At 37.5% G+C, this 15155-nt stretch overlaps 1 protein-coding gene across 1 annotated transcript in view; it reads right to left on the reverse strand.

Annotated features, from left to right (window-relative positions):
* alk (ALK receptor tyrosine kinase) overlaps nucleotides 1–15155 on the reverse strand; it is a 405435-nt gene that overhangs the window by 8270 nt on the left and 382010 nt on the right. Inside the window, exon 25 of the mRNA XM_030126874.1 lies at nucleotides 4028–4120. Within this exon, the coding sequence (XP_029982734.1) occupies nucleotides 4028–4120 (93 nt within the window). The remainder of the gene's footprint in view (nucleotides 1–4027; nucleotides 4121–15155) is intronic.

The following is a 15155-nucleotide window of genomic DNA, read 5'->3' on the forward strand; positions in this document are numbered from 1 at the left end:
GCCAAGCCCTGTGTGAGTCATTTTTAATGCTTCCCTGCACTTCGCATTGGTTGAGAAATTATCTGATGGTCGGTTTATCTGATTGTTGGTGCTGATAGAGGGCGCCGCCTGGTTCGTCTCACCCCGCTCCAGGCGCACGGCGGCAAGGACAGACATGAACTAGGCTCTGCTCTGTTTCTCCGTCCATCACGATATCTGTCCATACGGAAAAATGGATATGCATCAAGATGTGAGTTGAGTGGTGTCAGCTGTGTTTGGCTGCGGTAAAACATCACTTGGCATCATCCACCATTGCAGAGGCATAAATCTGTTTGCCCCTGGTGATTTTGTCATAAAAATGACACTTTATTCCCACATCACTTGTTTGTAAACATGGTAAGCGTTCCATAATAAATAGGACTGTAATAGCCTGTGGACACAGGTTTGAGACTGGAAAGGTGCCAGTTCAATTCCCTCAGCCTGTTGGGTAAGAAGAGAACTGGCACTATATTTCACTTTCTCTGCCTTCAAAAACTAGACAAGTTAAGTGAAGCACCAACTACTCTTCTGAGGCTTCACATGGCTGCACAGGAAATGACTGTAATTACAGTGGGCAGCTCCCAGGTGTGAATGTGAAGCGGCTGTGAGAAGATCATTGTGCTCAGTTGGACATAAAAGGTGAAAAAAGAAAAAGGCAAACATCAAAAAGAGGCAGGAAAAGAATCCTTCTCAAATAAACATAGGAGGCATTGATACAATAAGGGCCAAACTAAAGAAGACTGAGTAATGCTTTCTGCAGCCCAGATTCTGAAGGTCCACAGATGGTAGAGTTATGGTTTGAGCAAGTACCAAAAACAAGATGAAACTGGTGAACAGGAACTGAAAAAAAAAACCTATAAATTTGACATGACATAAATAACACAAAGGCGGAGCATGTAATTCAGAACAAACTCAAGACGTGTCACATCACTCTACTCGGTGCTCCTGTAGGAATTCTGACCCAAAATTCATATAAGAAAAAAAAAAAAAGATAAAAAATACTGGAATGGTGGCATGTGTGTTGTGGATCAGTCCTAGCTACATTATTTTTTCCTATTTACAGAGCCAGGGCCGTATGCACACAGAACCCAGAACTGGCAGAATTTGACAAAAGTGCATTGGATTAGAATGGCTACTCCATGGAGGGGACGAGTAAAGATGGTCAAAACCAATCAATGCTGCCATATTCGCAATGAAAAAAATGTCTTTTATTCTATAATTCAGTCTTGGATGTTAAAAGAATAATGACAGACTGCAATCCGAGTGTGTCTTCAGGGGGACAGTGAGTAGAGATGAATATAGATGCCCTCCTGTCAGGTAACACAGCTAAAGGGGAAATATATACTTAGAAAAGTATTGGCCTAAGATGTTAGCTGTTGGAGGAAAATTACACATGATCAATGAAGCAGAGAAAACAATCTCATGGCGAGTCTATTTGCCTGACAGACTAGTTAAAAAACAGTGCAGAGCATCCACACAGATGCATGCTCATCACCTTAGTCTAACACTTAGAATAACACCATCGATCCATTCATGGCAATCAGTTACCGCCCTCATTTTTAGGCTCCACAATTAGAGAATTGAATCCCAAAACCATCCCCTCTGCTATGGCCCTCTCACTCAGGATCCCTCTAATTTTGCTGTCTATCTGAGAAGGACAAATTGAGGGAAGCAGACAAAAGCTGAAATGAGATCAAATGGCTGTGGCTATGGGCGCTTAGTGGGTCCAGTATTTGCCGCTTTGAAAAGGGAGAAAAGATTTCCGCAGTAAGAATGTACCTAGATCAAAGCTAACAAACTGTTATTTCTTCTTGTAGTTTACTGACAGTGGCTGCACTTCATGACCTCAGCCAGTGAAATACAACTTTCCCAAACATGGCCTGAACACACGACACTTCGTTTGTGCATTACTATTCAGAGGTTTAATCTAACCATTAGAAAATCCCAAACTATTTTGAAAAGATTGAGGGATGGTAGAGTTAAAGCATAAGGCTGATAATCCCTTTATCAGGGGATCGACCCCTTTTTTTTTTTTTTTTTTTTTTTTTTTTTTAGCATAGGGTTTATGGATGTATTTATTACATCTGCTAACACCACCAACACGGCCTAAAAGCTGAGCCGCAGATTAGGAAGGCTTAAATACAGTCCCGGGAAATCTATAGCGCAAAATGAGGCATTTTATATGTTTTGGTGTTTTGTGTGTCTGTTCCTGTGTGAGGAAGAGACACGGGAAGAGAGAAGGGAAGAAAAACAAGTAGGAAGAGACAAAGGCACACTGAGCAGACTGTGCTGAAGAGAAAGAAAATGAGCCTCGGGACTTGGTGTCTGCTCTTTGTGTGTGTATGTATGTATGTAAATAATATAATAAATGAAATGATAGGTATTTTTCTCCTATCACACAGAATCCAATGTAAAGCAAAATACAGAAGCTCTATTGAAAGTACAGTGTGTTTCTATTCATAATAGTGGCTCATAACTATTGTCAGCTCTTGTTTACCCAGCGTGTTATTTACCATGGACTCACCAAGGTGTAGGGATACATGAGAGACTACCTGAGATGTTTGTTTGTGTAGTAGTCCACACACTAAAGTGTACAAATGTGCCCATGGCTGTTGATAGAGAATATATAATGCTGATATGAAGCCTTGTGACTGCGACACCCATCCCCTGTGATGTCCTCAGAAACACTCAGTCACATGGTGCCTTTACATAGTAGAAGGACCACATCATGAAACAGCATACCAGCATTGTGTGCAAAGTAACTACCCTCGATGATGAGCCAAAAAAAAAAAAACCATAATAAAAAATAAAGAAAAAAAATCCCAGTGCAGGCACCACAGCTCCAGGCTGAGAGATAAAAACAAAATCATAGTGAGTCACCTGAAAAACTGACATCAGCAATTAAATCAAGCGCTCCTAATGTGGCTCCCCAGGGGGACCGTGCAACAGCTTTCTCCGGATGCTCTGCCAGTGACTTTGCTCTTGTGTGACTTTCCGTCGGGTGATTTGAAAGTGCTGCATTGGTACAGCAGCATGTTGTGACACATTTCCCTTGCTCTAATTTCTTACCAGATGAAAGGCTTGGGAGATTTCCCTGCAGAATTGTGCATTCATTTAACCGGTGTCACGTGAATGTGTGGTAGCTATATTAAAAAAGTTTGAGCTAAGAATAATGAAGCTCCGCTGGGGCAACAGATGAGCTTGTGTAGATTAAGAGGAGGCATCAGCACGACAGCGTTATGAAGAATAAACACTCCGCTACAGCTGAGCTTCAATAATGGCAACTGTCACAACACTTATGATCAGGCAGAAGAATGACTACCACAAAAAGTTACTACACCAGTTTAAATCTGATCATGTGTTTAATCTTGATGTAAAATATTGTCTATATTGTAATGATGCCATCTTACGGTACAGTAATGATTATTTTCACTGTTGACTATTTGCTGAAATTTCTGTTAATAGTGAACATTGTCAATCAGTGTTTCCAAATATAGTGTTCCAACACCCTGTTTGGTTCATACGCCATGGAAATATTCAATTTAATGCCTCAAAGGAGAAAAGATACCAAAAAATATTCACATTTAAGGGGGAGAATAGTGTTTTTTTCTTTGTTTAAAACTGACTCAAACCAATGAATCAATTATTAAACTTGATGTTTAATTTAATAGCTGACAAATACTAGATAATTTCTGTTGTTGTTTGTTGTTGAAGCTCTAATTATTTAGAGTTGTAGAAACAGAAAGCATGCCCAGTTTAAATTTAATGGCTTTACATATAAGGACTGGGAATATTCGCCCTCTTTTTGTGCATTACTTCCTATTCTGACTTGAGCTTTTGTTATAAATAATGAATAACAACACAGAGCTTAGATTTAAATAATACTAGAAGCAGCCCAGAAGCAGATGATTTTTTTTTATATCATGTTCTGATAAACAATTCAGAGAGGTTGTACTTTCTTGTTCTGGTGTCAGTGTCTTGTTGCTGATCTGTTGTCTTCGAATCGTACCTGTAAATATCCCGAGCCATTCCAAAGTCTCCGATCTTGGCCACACGACCCGGTCCTTTGCAGGTCAGTAAACAATTCCGAGCTGCGATGTCCCTGTAAATCAAGAGAAGAAGTACAGACTGTCAGCTCAATCCAAAGCCTCAATGAACCTGATTTACAATAAGCTGCTGCCAATGTAGGTCTGAGTCATACATTATAATCAATGTCAGTATAGTCTAGACCAAAACGATACTAAAGTTTAAAAGAATTTTCTGACTTTGACATGAATGTTATTTTTCTGTTTATAGTGTCATTATTCTTAAATTCCCCCTTTTGTTATGAATAACTATGTAAAGGTCTCAGATGTACATCACATCATCTTGAACAACATCTTTACTAAACAAACTTTAAAAGTGCTATATGCAGTATTTGTACCTTCAAATATTAAAAAATGACCTAAAATTATCATAAGTGTTCAGAATAAAGAGCTCTGCAGTTGTGCCAAAGATGCCATTGTATTGAATTATAGATATGAACTGAATATATTCACACTCATGGACTGACAGTTGTATTTGACCACTAGAGGGAGTAGTGCCTCACTCTGCTGGTCTGCTGGAAACTAATGAAAGTGACAAAATGAGATGAGAACCCTTAAGAAACAACTTTTAGGCTGCCTATACAGTCAGCGCGTGCGACACATTTCCTTTCATAGTCAACACATTAAATGCAAGTGAGCCGGACGACGCGTAAAATGCACTACATCGCTCGTGCAGTAGGGGGTAGCTCTGAGTCAGGTACAGTCTGAGTGTCAAACTGGGTGACATTCAGTGTATTCTGATGTTTGTTGCACGGACATTTTAAGAGTAGGATTTACCATGGTAACTTGCCCAATGCGCGAGAGAATAATCACATATGTAGCCATTGGTAACATTCGACTGGAACTCACTGAACCCGTGTCACTTTTATTAGTGAGCATCCTGTTTGACCCTTCAGTTTAAGAGCACAAAGAACACATGACAGGTTGGAATACATAATGATGATTTAGAATTGGTGATAAAAAAAAACATGCCAAATGTAGACGGTGGTATGTCCGGCCTCTGAACTGCAGCAGAGATGGAATCAGGATGGGGAATTCCGATCTCTTGTTCGGCCTGTGCTAGTTCTAGACGAGGAGAGGCATTTCCAAATGTCTGTCTCCGACCTGCTGGCTCGAGTTGCTTGCTTTCTGCTGGAGACTCTGGTGAATCACTATTATCATCTTCTTCTTTAAATATAATGACGTGTTAAATTAAACTATATCGCCTGCGTATAGCCCACACCCGTGACGTATGGCATTACACGCGTCGCCACGTCGCGTATCAAAAAAATGGACAACACATCTTGAGGTGCAAGTATGCATTATGGGGGCCAATGCGTCGCAATGCACTGGTGTCTGCGTACCCTTGCGTTGACTATGAAACGACCCTTAGAGTCAAAGAAAGTGATAAAAACTAGAAGCACTGTTGTTTTCACCACTGGATGCAGGTTTAAAAGAATGGAGTTTGGTGATGAAATCAGAGTTTCTTCTACATGGGTCTGTTTGTCTTATGGAGGGATATAGTTATTAAGTGATGTTAATATCTTCGTAAATTTATAATTTATTGATCCATGGTTCAGATTAAACTGTGACAGATCTAACCTTGTTTGGATGAATCTAAACAGACCTTTAGTACAGCTACTGACAACACAAACCATATAGAAAATGAAGGTGATTAATGGTTTTACTGTGGCTGTTTTCTGTCTAAAAACAGAGCTAAGCTAACAGACATATAATGTAAACTATCAGCTGACACGTAAAAATTATAAAACAGTTTTCACTGACTGCCAAAATAACCAACTACTCTGTGAGTTTTAGTTTAAAGAAGAAAACCTGACTGTACCATACTACAGGTGTGTGTTTACTTTATTCAGTAAGTGATACAGTCTGTGGATATGTAGTGATGATTTCTTGGCAGTTTTTGTAGTCTTAGGTGTGTTCTGGTGCACAACATCCCTCTGTCGTTGTGAATTTGTAAAATCAATACAACACAGAACAAAAGATAATGACTTTGCCAGTATGTACTGTACATATTCATCTGATATATTTGTACATCCTTTGTTATACATGCTGAAACTTTGGATTCACGCAACTTAGTTCTTCAGTATTCTCCATATATTTACATGTATAACAGAACTTCATGCATGAAACTCCTACAGATACTCCCCAGTTAGTTGTAGAGTTCTGTGTAACTACTCTGTTGCCTTGAGCAAGCAGGTAAGGTGTATAGCTTTCTACAGTCGAGTGCTTTTATGACTCTACCCACATGGTGCAACCAGAGAGAAAGTTGAAATAATACACAGAATTCATAGAGGAGAGTGGGCTAGATGAAAAAAGTCAGAAAAATTCATATTTGCACAGTAATGGGTTGGTTATTCTTTGAGAAACTACGGCAGTTCACACAGCATGCTATGCTCCTGTCTGGGGAGAAAGAAAATAGAGCCCACACACTGTATTATGCTCCCAAGGCGAACCACTTTTTTTAACATTCTTAGAAGTGACGTTGTGAACATGCTGCCACTCATCAGACTAAAGACAAGCGTGCACGAGGGCCAGGAAATACTCAGAATTTAACATCAAAATAACGTCATGAGACACTGTGCTCATGTCGGATCACAGGACAGGCCACAGCTGGGAAACCAGCAGCAGCACAAACCACACCAGGATCTGCATGTGTTTGTGTGTGTTTGTGTGTGTGTGAGAGGCCAGCACCATACTGTTTTGATGTTTTGCCTCCGTACTCTGATGAGGTCGGATGTGAAACGACACAATGAGGATAAAGTAATAGTTCAGACTGATTGAAACTGAGGGCTTTTTAAGAAAGGACTACAGTGAACTTAGCTGCCCCGCTCCCACATGCCAGAAGGGTTTAGCACTGGTCCGCTTAGAATATTACATTACAACATCAGCTTTGATACTGAATCACTTATTATTAAATAACAACAACACTGTGTCCATGGCATCTGTTTGTTTTTTTTAGTTTATTTTTAGAATATCGGCTCTGAGTTTGATTTGGACTGAACTTGTTAAATGAAGTCATCAGACCATCTACAGACAATAGGAAACACTTTTTATTAAGGCGCTTGTATTAAGCGACCCATAGGAAAAGCTTATTAAAAATATATATAAAACTAAATGAGTGTTAATAATGGTATCGTAGACATATTAGATTGTAAGACATGCACTTACAGGACATAGTTTAGTTTTTTTTTTTGCACCATTGGGCAACAACAAATTCCAAAGTTACCTTTCAGCAAACTGTAATTGTGGAAAGGTAGTAAAAAATATGGAAAGAAATAGAAACTAGACGTCTGAAGCTACTCCTTGCCTGTGTTTTCACGTGTTTTAAGGCAGGTAGGAGGGTTCAGTATGTGATCATGAGCTGTATTTCCTGACTGCGGATGAAATTGCGGATGACGTAAGGCAATTTTTGAAGGATACAATTGTTAAACTCTAATAAGTAATAGGTAAATAATTTATTTTTGATTTTACATTAAATTACCATTAATTTGGTAGTTAAGTTTTCTATTTCTCTGGTTTATTTTCAACTTTTTATGTTTCGCTTGTTTGTTTGGATGCATTGTTTTTTTTTTTTTTTTTTCCTTTTTCCTATATTGGATGCTGGGTAGCTGAATTTGTTATGTAGGACAGGCATTAATATAAGCATTTTGCTTGTGCCTGTGCCTTTTCAGTCATTAACCTGTTGGTAATGTTTGTAATGTTTGAAGTGTTGTTGACACTGGTTGTATTATTATGTGATGACTGAATAAATCATCATCATCATCATCATCATCAAATTCTGTAAGAAGGGACCTGGACAGGATTCTGCTGTGCTACTTCATGTTTTGACATGACTGCATCAAAGAGTGGCCTCACCTTTCCATTAACATCATAAATCAGCATCAGGTCGTCTGTATCTATATTTAGGCTGAATCCCAATTCACCCCTTGGCCCCTCCCCCTTATACCTACTCCTCTGTTTTGTGCGTGCAGGTGAAGGAGTAGTGTCGTCCCGATTCTCGGTTAGACGGAGGGGAAGGGCTAAGGCAGAGGGTTGTATAGCCCTCGAAACGGAGATTTTTCAGAACCACACTATAAACGGAGGAGTAGGAGAAATTTCCCATAATTCAGTTTGAATTGTTGGCAAGATGGAGGTAAACACAGCCATAAAGTGCAGCAGTGTGATGAAAGAAACACACAAATGTATGTATTTTTTTTTGTCACATCATTTGATCGACTGTTTAATGCCGTTTCAATGTGTTATAGATCGCATTTCTGTGGTTTATAGTTGATAGCCGCCAAAAACAGACCAAAGCCCATGGAACAGAGACGGTTACAGCTGCTGACGGCATGGGGAATACTTTCAGAAACATAGCTGTCGCATCTGTTTATAGCAGCATTGATGACTACTGATGACGTAACAGGTCTGGAGGGGTTGTCCCGTTTCACAGGAGAACGTTTCAACCCCTAACCCTTGCAGCTCCGTTTGAAGGGGTAGTGTCAAGTGCAAGGGCTAAGGGGTAGGGGTAAGGGGGAGGGCCAAGGGGTGAAGTGGGATTAGGCCATAATCTTTAGAGTTGGACCAAGAGGAGAGAGCTGAAGAAGAAAGTTATACATTTTCTTGCAGCTTGAACAGCTCTCAGACTGATTCAGGAGTTTCATTTTGTTCAGAAGAGTATTGCAAAGACATTTTTAGAGAAACTAACTGATCTGTTAAAGCAGTCATAAATAAATATGTCATAATACATATATTACCATTTAACTATGCACATATTAACACTGCAGGAGCGGCAACCAGGGGAAAAAAGACATAATTTGACAATGCACATGTTCCTTCTGAAGCTCTCTAAATATACTACTGTACATACTAGTACAAAACAATGGAAAAGTGACAAGCAGAGCAGCAGAATAACATCTGAAATCACAACAATGATCAGTAATGAAAACCTGTAAATCACTTATTTAACCCTTCAACTTGTCTGAAAACACTTAAGACTGACCATAATATTGCATCATGGGTAAGATACTCTGGAGCCCATAAATGCTCCACATCGAAGCTTTAACCTATACTTAAATAACAGTTAACTATTGTTTTCATCAGTGCTAATACATGAATAAATCCTGACCTGTACTTCTATGCGTATATACTTTTTTCTACCTTAATGGGCAAAGCGCTTACAGTGATAAAAAAGCCAAGCTGAGGATCACCAACCCCACAGTGTGTGAGCAACCCACTCCATCTCCTGAGTCACAGCTGCCCACATTATATTTTACTGATTAACACATTTTGCTGTCTTCATAGCTTTCTCATCTGGAATGAGCACCACACGTGATTCAAAGCTCATTAAATGTGAATCCAAAATTACACATAAACAGTGTTTTAGCAGTGATGTGTCTAATGTGTTAATGGGTGAATTATGTCGTGACTGTGGTGCAGGAGGTACAGTGAGTTGTCCACAAACTGCAGGGTGGGTGGGTTAATCCACAGCACTTGTTTACTTGTCACTGTAAGCACTGTTTCTGGTAATAGAGGTTAGCTCCATATACACCTGCAGTCCATTAAGTAAAGGTTTTATTACACTTTAACCCATAAAGACTCAAACATTCACCAGCGACCAAAATGATTTACTGATCTAAACTTTGTAATACCTGTTGATCCACTAATCCTATCAATACATGTAAATAATTGGTGTAAAATGCAGTTTGTCATCTTTTCATGGTCATCAGATATGACCCATTTGGATGTTGGAAAAACTGTCATCTTCTACAGCATTGATTCACCAGTAAAACCCATGGAGTTGGATCAATGACAGTGGATGGAGACACTTAGTTTATGTTCAGTTAGTGATACATTTTACTGGGTAAGTCACTTTTTCAGCAGTTTTCTCTGTTCTTGATATAATAAACCTCAACTTTCAGTCTGAGCTTTTATGAGCATCTATATGATAAGTGAATTAAATAATGGAAAATACCTGATTTTCACAAAAAAATGCATAATACTAGAATAAATGGAGATAAATCACTTAAGAAAGGTTAAAAATAGAGGAAAAATTCATTTGGGAACTGGCACAAAAGTGGCACTGGGTCTCTATGGGTTAAAGGCACTTCTCCCACTTTAGATTCAAAAGCTACTAATTAAAACAAGTATTAATCTTCATAAAATGAAAAATCTTATCAGAGATGCTATTACAATTATATGAAATGCATGAGGCTTTTATTACCATTTTACCAGTGATAAACTCTTTTCTAATATGCATGTAGTTGTGTTGTAATTTAAAAATGAACATTAATATTAATAACACTGGTCTACAATAAAAAAAAAAAAAAAAAAAAAAAAAAAAAATCTGCTTCAAAGATTAAATGTGCTAAATCTTACATATTTTAATAAGATGGATTGGAAACAAATGACAAAAGTTCTTGTTGTTTTCAATATATATGATAAAGTATTATTACACATATATATTGGTTTATGTAAATTTTTACCAGAGATGTATAAATCTTCCAGTATAAGGAACCTGTAAAGTGAATCTTTTAAAATATGCAGACAGTGTTTTAAAGTAGATCTGGTAGATCTGAGACAAGCGTTCCTTTGGAGTAAAACCCATTCTCTTATTATTTCTCCAAATTTCACATTTTCAACCAAGATTGTATCTTAGAAAGTAAGGCCAACCGGCATTTATGACTTACTTTTTCTTTAATAACCAGCTCAAACTTGGTAAAGTTTCATTACCTTCATTCTGGAGGCATTTACTTGTAGATCAGTGCAATATTAAGAAGCAATTTATAAGGATTAGTAAGAATCCCAAAATATTAAATAAACGTTATTAGAGGAACCTTAATGTAAAGCGTTATTGATATAGTTTCTGGGAGACGTATGACAAAAGGAGCATGGCCCTGTCAAATACAGGTGCCAGGAATAGAAGACTGTTATGAGCTGTGGCCATGCTGTTCTTATTGTGTTTTGTTCTCAGCTCCATTCACACACAGGTCAAAGTTTCATTCCCACTGGAAGCATCGAGGACAGTGATAACCACAAACCAGAGACTGGGTACTCATAAGAAAGCTTAGAGGGAAGGACTGGAGGAAATGTGTGTATACAGCGGCTGTAGCGAAAGGCCTCCATCTGCCTTCTCAGTGACAGTACATGACATTCATGAGGAAAGTAGATAACGAAGCCCACCCACAGACGTGAGGAGCAGCAACAGAACACGAACACATGGAACAGCACAGCACTGTTTTAATAATTAATTAATTCATCAATTAAAGATGAAAAGTCAACCTCTGTTTACCATTCAGAGTTTTACAGACGCCCTTTAATAAAGCCACAAGGACAACACTTGTTTAATATGTTCACGGAGGCCTAAGGATTCACATTTAAAGCCCCAAGTCACAAAACATTCTGGAAGCTTCAATGAGCTCTGAAAAAAGATAATATGAATACTGAATGGAATTTAATTTCCACATTAATTTGTTGGAATGTCAGAGCTAGATTTGCTATTTTAAAACCAGGGATGTGAATATCATTCATCTAATCATGTGCTAATATATGTAGATTGTGTAAGTTAAATGTTACTAAATATTGGAAGGAAGACATGTGTATGAATATGTATGCATGTACATACAGTACTGCGCAACAGTCCTAGACCAACACTAGATCTGTTGGTTTAGTAAAGATATGACCCCTTATGCATCTCAGATATACGGGAAGTATGTACAACAGGAAAAACAAAGTTCAGGGAAAAACAGCTTCTATACACCAAAGTGTTTGTATTTACTGTGACCTTTCTTTATACATGTCTTAAATCCTTTTGTTCAGACAATATGAGATGTATTGCATTAATTTTTGATGTTTTATACCACGTTTTATTCAACACGTCAGATGTTTCGAACTGTGCTGCTTCATGTCATGGGGTCAGATGTCACATTAAATACTGACTTTAACCTTTACAACACATTCAGTTCAGTTTTTTGTGAGTCTTTTAAGGCTGTGGACATATCTGGTGTGTTTTCTTGTTTATCTAAAGAAAAGAGACTGAAAAATAAATATGTATGCTCATTTGAACCCTGTGAAAACAACAAAGCTAAAGGTGGCCTAAGACCTTTGCGCTGTACTGTATATCTGACATGACAAGACGACCCAATATGATCTGAACTGGGCAAGTTTGAAACACTGATTTAAGCTGAAATTTTGATAGAAAATGACAGCAAAATTTCTGCAATGATGATTGTTAAGTGGGATAGTGAACCATGATGGACTGTTATACAGCTCACAAATATGATCTTTTCATTAAGTTTCTTTGCTTTAAAAGTCCAATTTGTAAGATTTAAGTGGATTTAGGGGGATCTAATTGGGAAAAATGGAGTGTAATATTCATAATTCTACTTTCATTAGAAAATGAGAATTGTGTTTTTCGGTACCTAGAGTGAGGTGTTTCTATCGACTGCTGTTCATGTAATCCACCAGGTGTTTAGAGAAGCTGAGAAATGACGTCCTTTTTTTTTTCTATTTTATCGTGAGTGGTTGGTGGTATGGCACCTGTGTTGGAGTTAACCAAAAACCCATAATGCACAAAACAAAACTGTGAAGCAGTACGTGACTGGTAGATGTGAGTACAATTGGCTACTTCACCACTAGATTACACTAATAATCACACATCACACCTTTTAGCCTCATTTTTGTATTTAGTGTGACCTCCCTTTGCACTTAATATGTCTTTAATCCTTTTGTTCATACAATAGGAGATGTATCACATTAATTTAGTTATGTTGTATACAAGGTTTTATTCAACACATCAGATGTTTGGAACTGTGCTGCTTCTTGTCATGGGGTCAGAGGTCACACTAAATAGTGATTTTAACCTTTACAACCCATTTAGTTCAGTTTTTTGTGTGTCCTTTAAGGCTCTTCACATGTTCCCTGTATTTTCTTGCTGTATCTAAAGAAAAGAGAATGAGAAAGAAATATGTATGCTCATTTCGACTCTGAAAAACATATGTGGTAGGGTTGGAAATCTTAGTTGTAAAGCTGATACAATGCGCATCTCCATACAGCATCTCTGATCCAATATATTAAAGATACATGTGTGGCATCTTGTGATGCGATACAATACGACTCACACCCAAATCACGATACAGAACGATTAAGCACATTCTGATTCAACACATTCATTCTGGTAAAAGAAAATCCAGTGTAATTCAATGCGCTTGATTATTTATCAAATTAAACCATGACTTTTCACAAACAGAACACGTGCCTCATATACAGTCAGGTGAAAAAGTTAGGACGCCCCCTTTAAATCGTTGTTTTCTTTACCATATAAATATGTGGGGTTCTCATTTTTTTATAACAATACTAAGATATGGAGCACATATACCAAAAGAGATGAAACGAAAGAAATGCTTTTTAAAATATGTTGGTAAATTCAATATATTTGGGAGGAAAAGTTGGGACACTCATATGTTTATTATTCCTTCCAATGCCTCAAATGCAGATTGAATGGACCTGTTCAGGTACAAACCAGTTGAAGATTGTTAGAGGCTTTTTCAGGAATTTATCTTTGAAATAATGAAGACAGGGGTGTCTGAACTTTTTCCTCATAAATTAATTATTAATTAGAAGTTACCAAAACCATTTCTTTAGTTTCATCTTTTTAGGTATATTTTCTCTACATTTTAGTAGAGTTAAAATAAAGATAAAAATTCCAGATATTTAGATATAGTGAAGAAAACTGAGATGTAAAAGGGGGCAGCCTAACTTTTCGCTCCCTCGCTGAATCTATATAGTATTCATTCGCAGAGCATGTACCACAGTGCATCCATGGAACTCATACTGTAGTGTGCAGTGTACATGTCTGTGGATCTGTGGCATACGTTGACATGGGTATTCAGAAAAGAAAAACTTCACCCAAATAAATAATAACACTTTTAAATACAAGTAAAGATATACTCTATTGAATGGACTGAATATTATCAATACAACCATTCAATAACCAGTGCATCTCAATATCATTCCAAAATTTTCATTCACTTGCAGCTTCTCTACCGGTGCACTCATGTGTCGGTGTATTGGTACGTATCAGATAATCCTCCTGTCCCTAATATGTGCACATGCATAAATGGATATGTTTGCAAAGTATCCATGCAAGTATCAATGTGTTTGGATATGCATATTGTGTTGTTTTGTTCAGTTTTCTTTCTTTACTTTTCTTCAAGCTGATGAAAAAAGTGAATTTCTCCCTGTGGATCAATAAAGTTCATCTGTATCTGCATTGTTCTACATGTGGTCCTTTATTTTCTTTTTTTTGGTGTAAAAATAATGCAGAAGGTGAACTGGGAAATGTCTGTTGTTTTATTATTATAATGATTACTTTTACTATTTCTTTCCCACTTTCTTTCAAATATGTTTTCTTGTATTGCTGAGTATAAGCTGAATATATATATATATATATATATATATATATATATATATATATATATATATATATATATATATATAAATCAATGTACTTGCTCACAACTGCACACACCTAACAAGATGAGAGCAACTTGTACTGGCACTTTAAAACCCTGTTGATTTGCTCTGATGCAGGAATCGAGACTGAAGGACCCCCTTGATACCAGCAAGGCTGCAAATTTAGGACAACTACCAGTACATGACTTTAATGAAACTTATGATTTAGTTAGCATGAAAGGCTCAAAGGGGGAAACAGTAATGGAGATTTCATGTTTCATATTACTCTCATGCAGCTCAAAGTATCAAATCCTTTTTTGTTTTTATGTATCTGAGTTGAGTTTATGATACTTTCCTGGGTTTGAGCTTCAGTACAAATTGCAGATTCTGTTCTGATTCTCAGAATACAACACAAAGGGTTTTTTTTGTGCGCAACTGCCATAAGGCAAGGCGGCTCTGATGATAAACATCAGATATCAGATGGTATGTAAAGTTAGGGAAACCTTTAAAGGGAAAACCATCTCAACTCTGTAAATCTTGGATAATTGATGCTATTCTAAACATACCTCTGCGTGTAAGGAATCTTCTGCCTGTGCATAGTCTGAGTGTATCCTCTATCTGTAT

This window comes from Sphaeramia orbicularis, chromosome 22 (genome assembly GCF_902148855.1).
Source record: "Sphaeramia orbicularis chromosome 22, fSphaOr1.1, whole genome shotgun sequence".
In the NCBI taxonomy this organism is placed as follows: Eukaryota; Metazoa; Chordata; class Actinopteri; order Kurtiformes; family Apogonidae; genus Sphaeramia; species Sphaeramia orbicularis.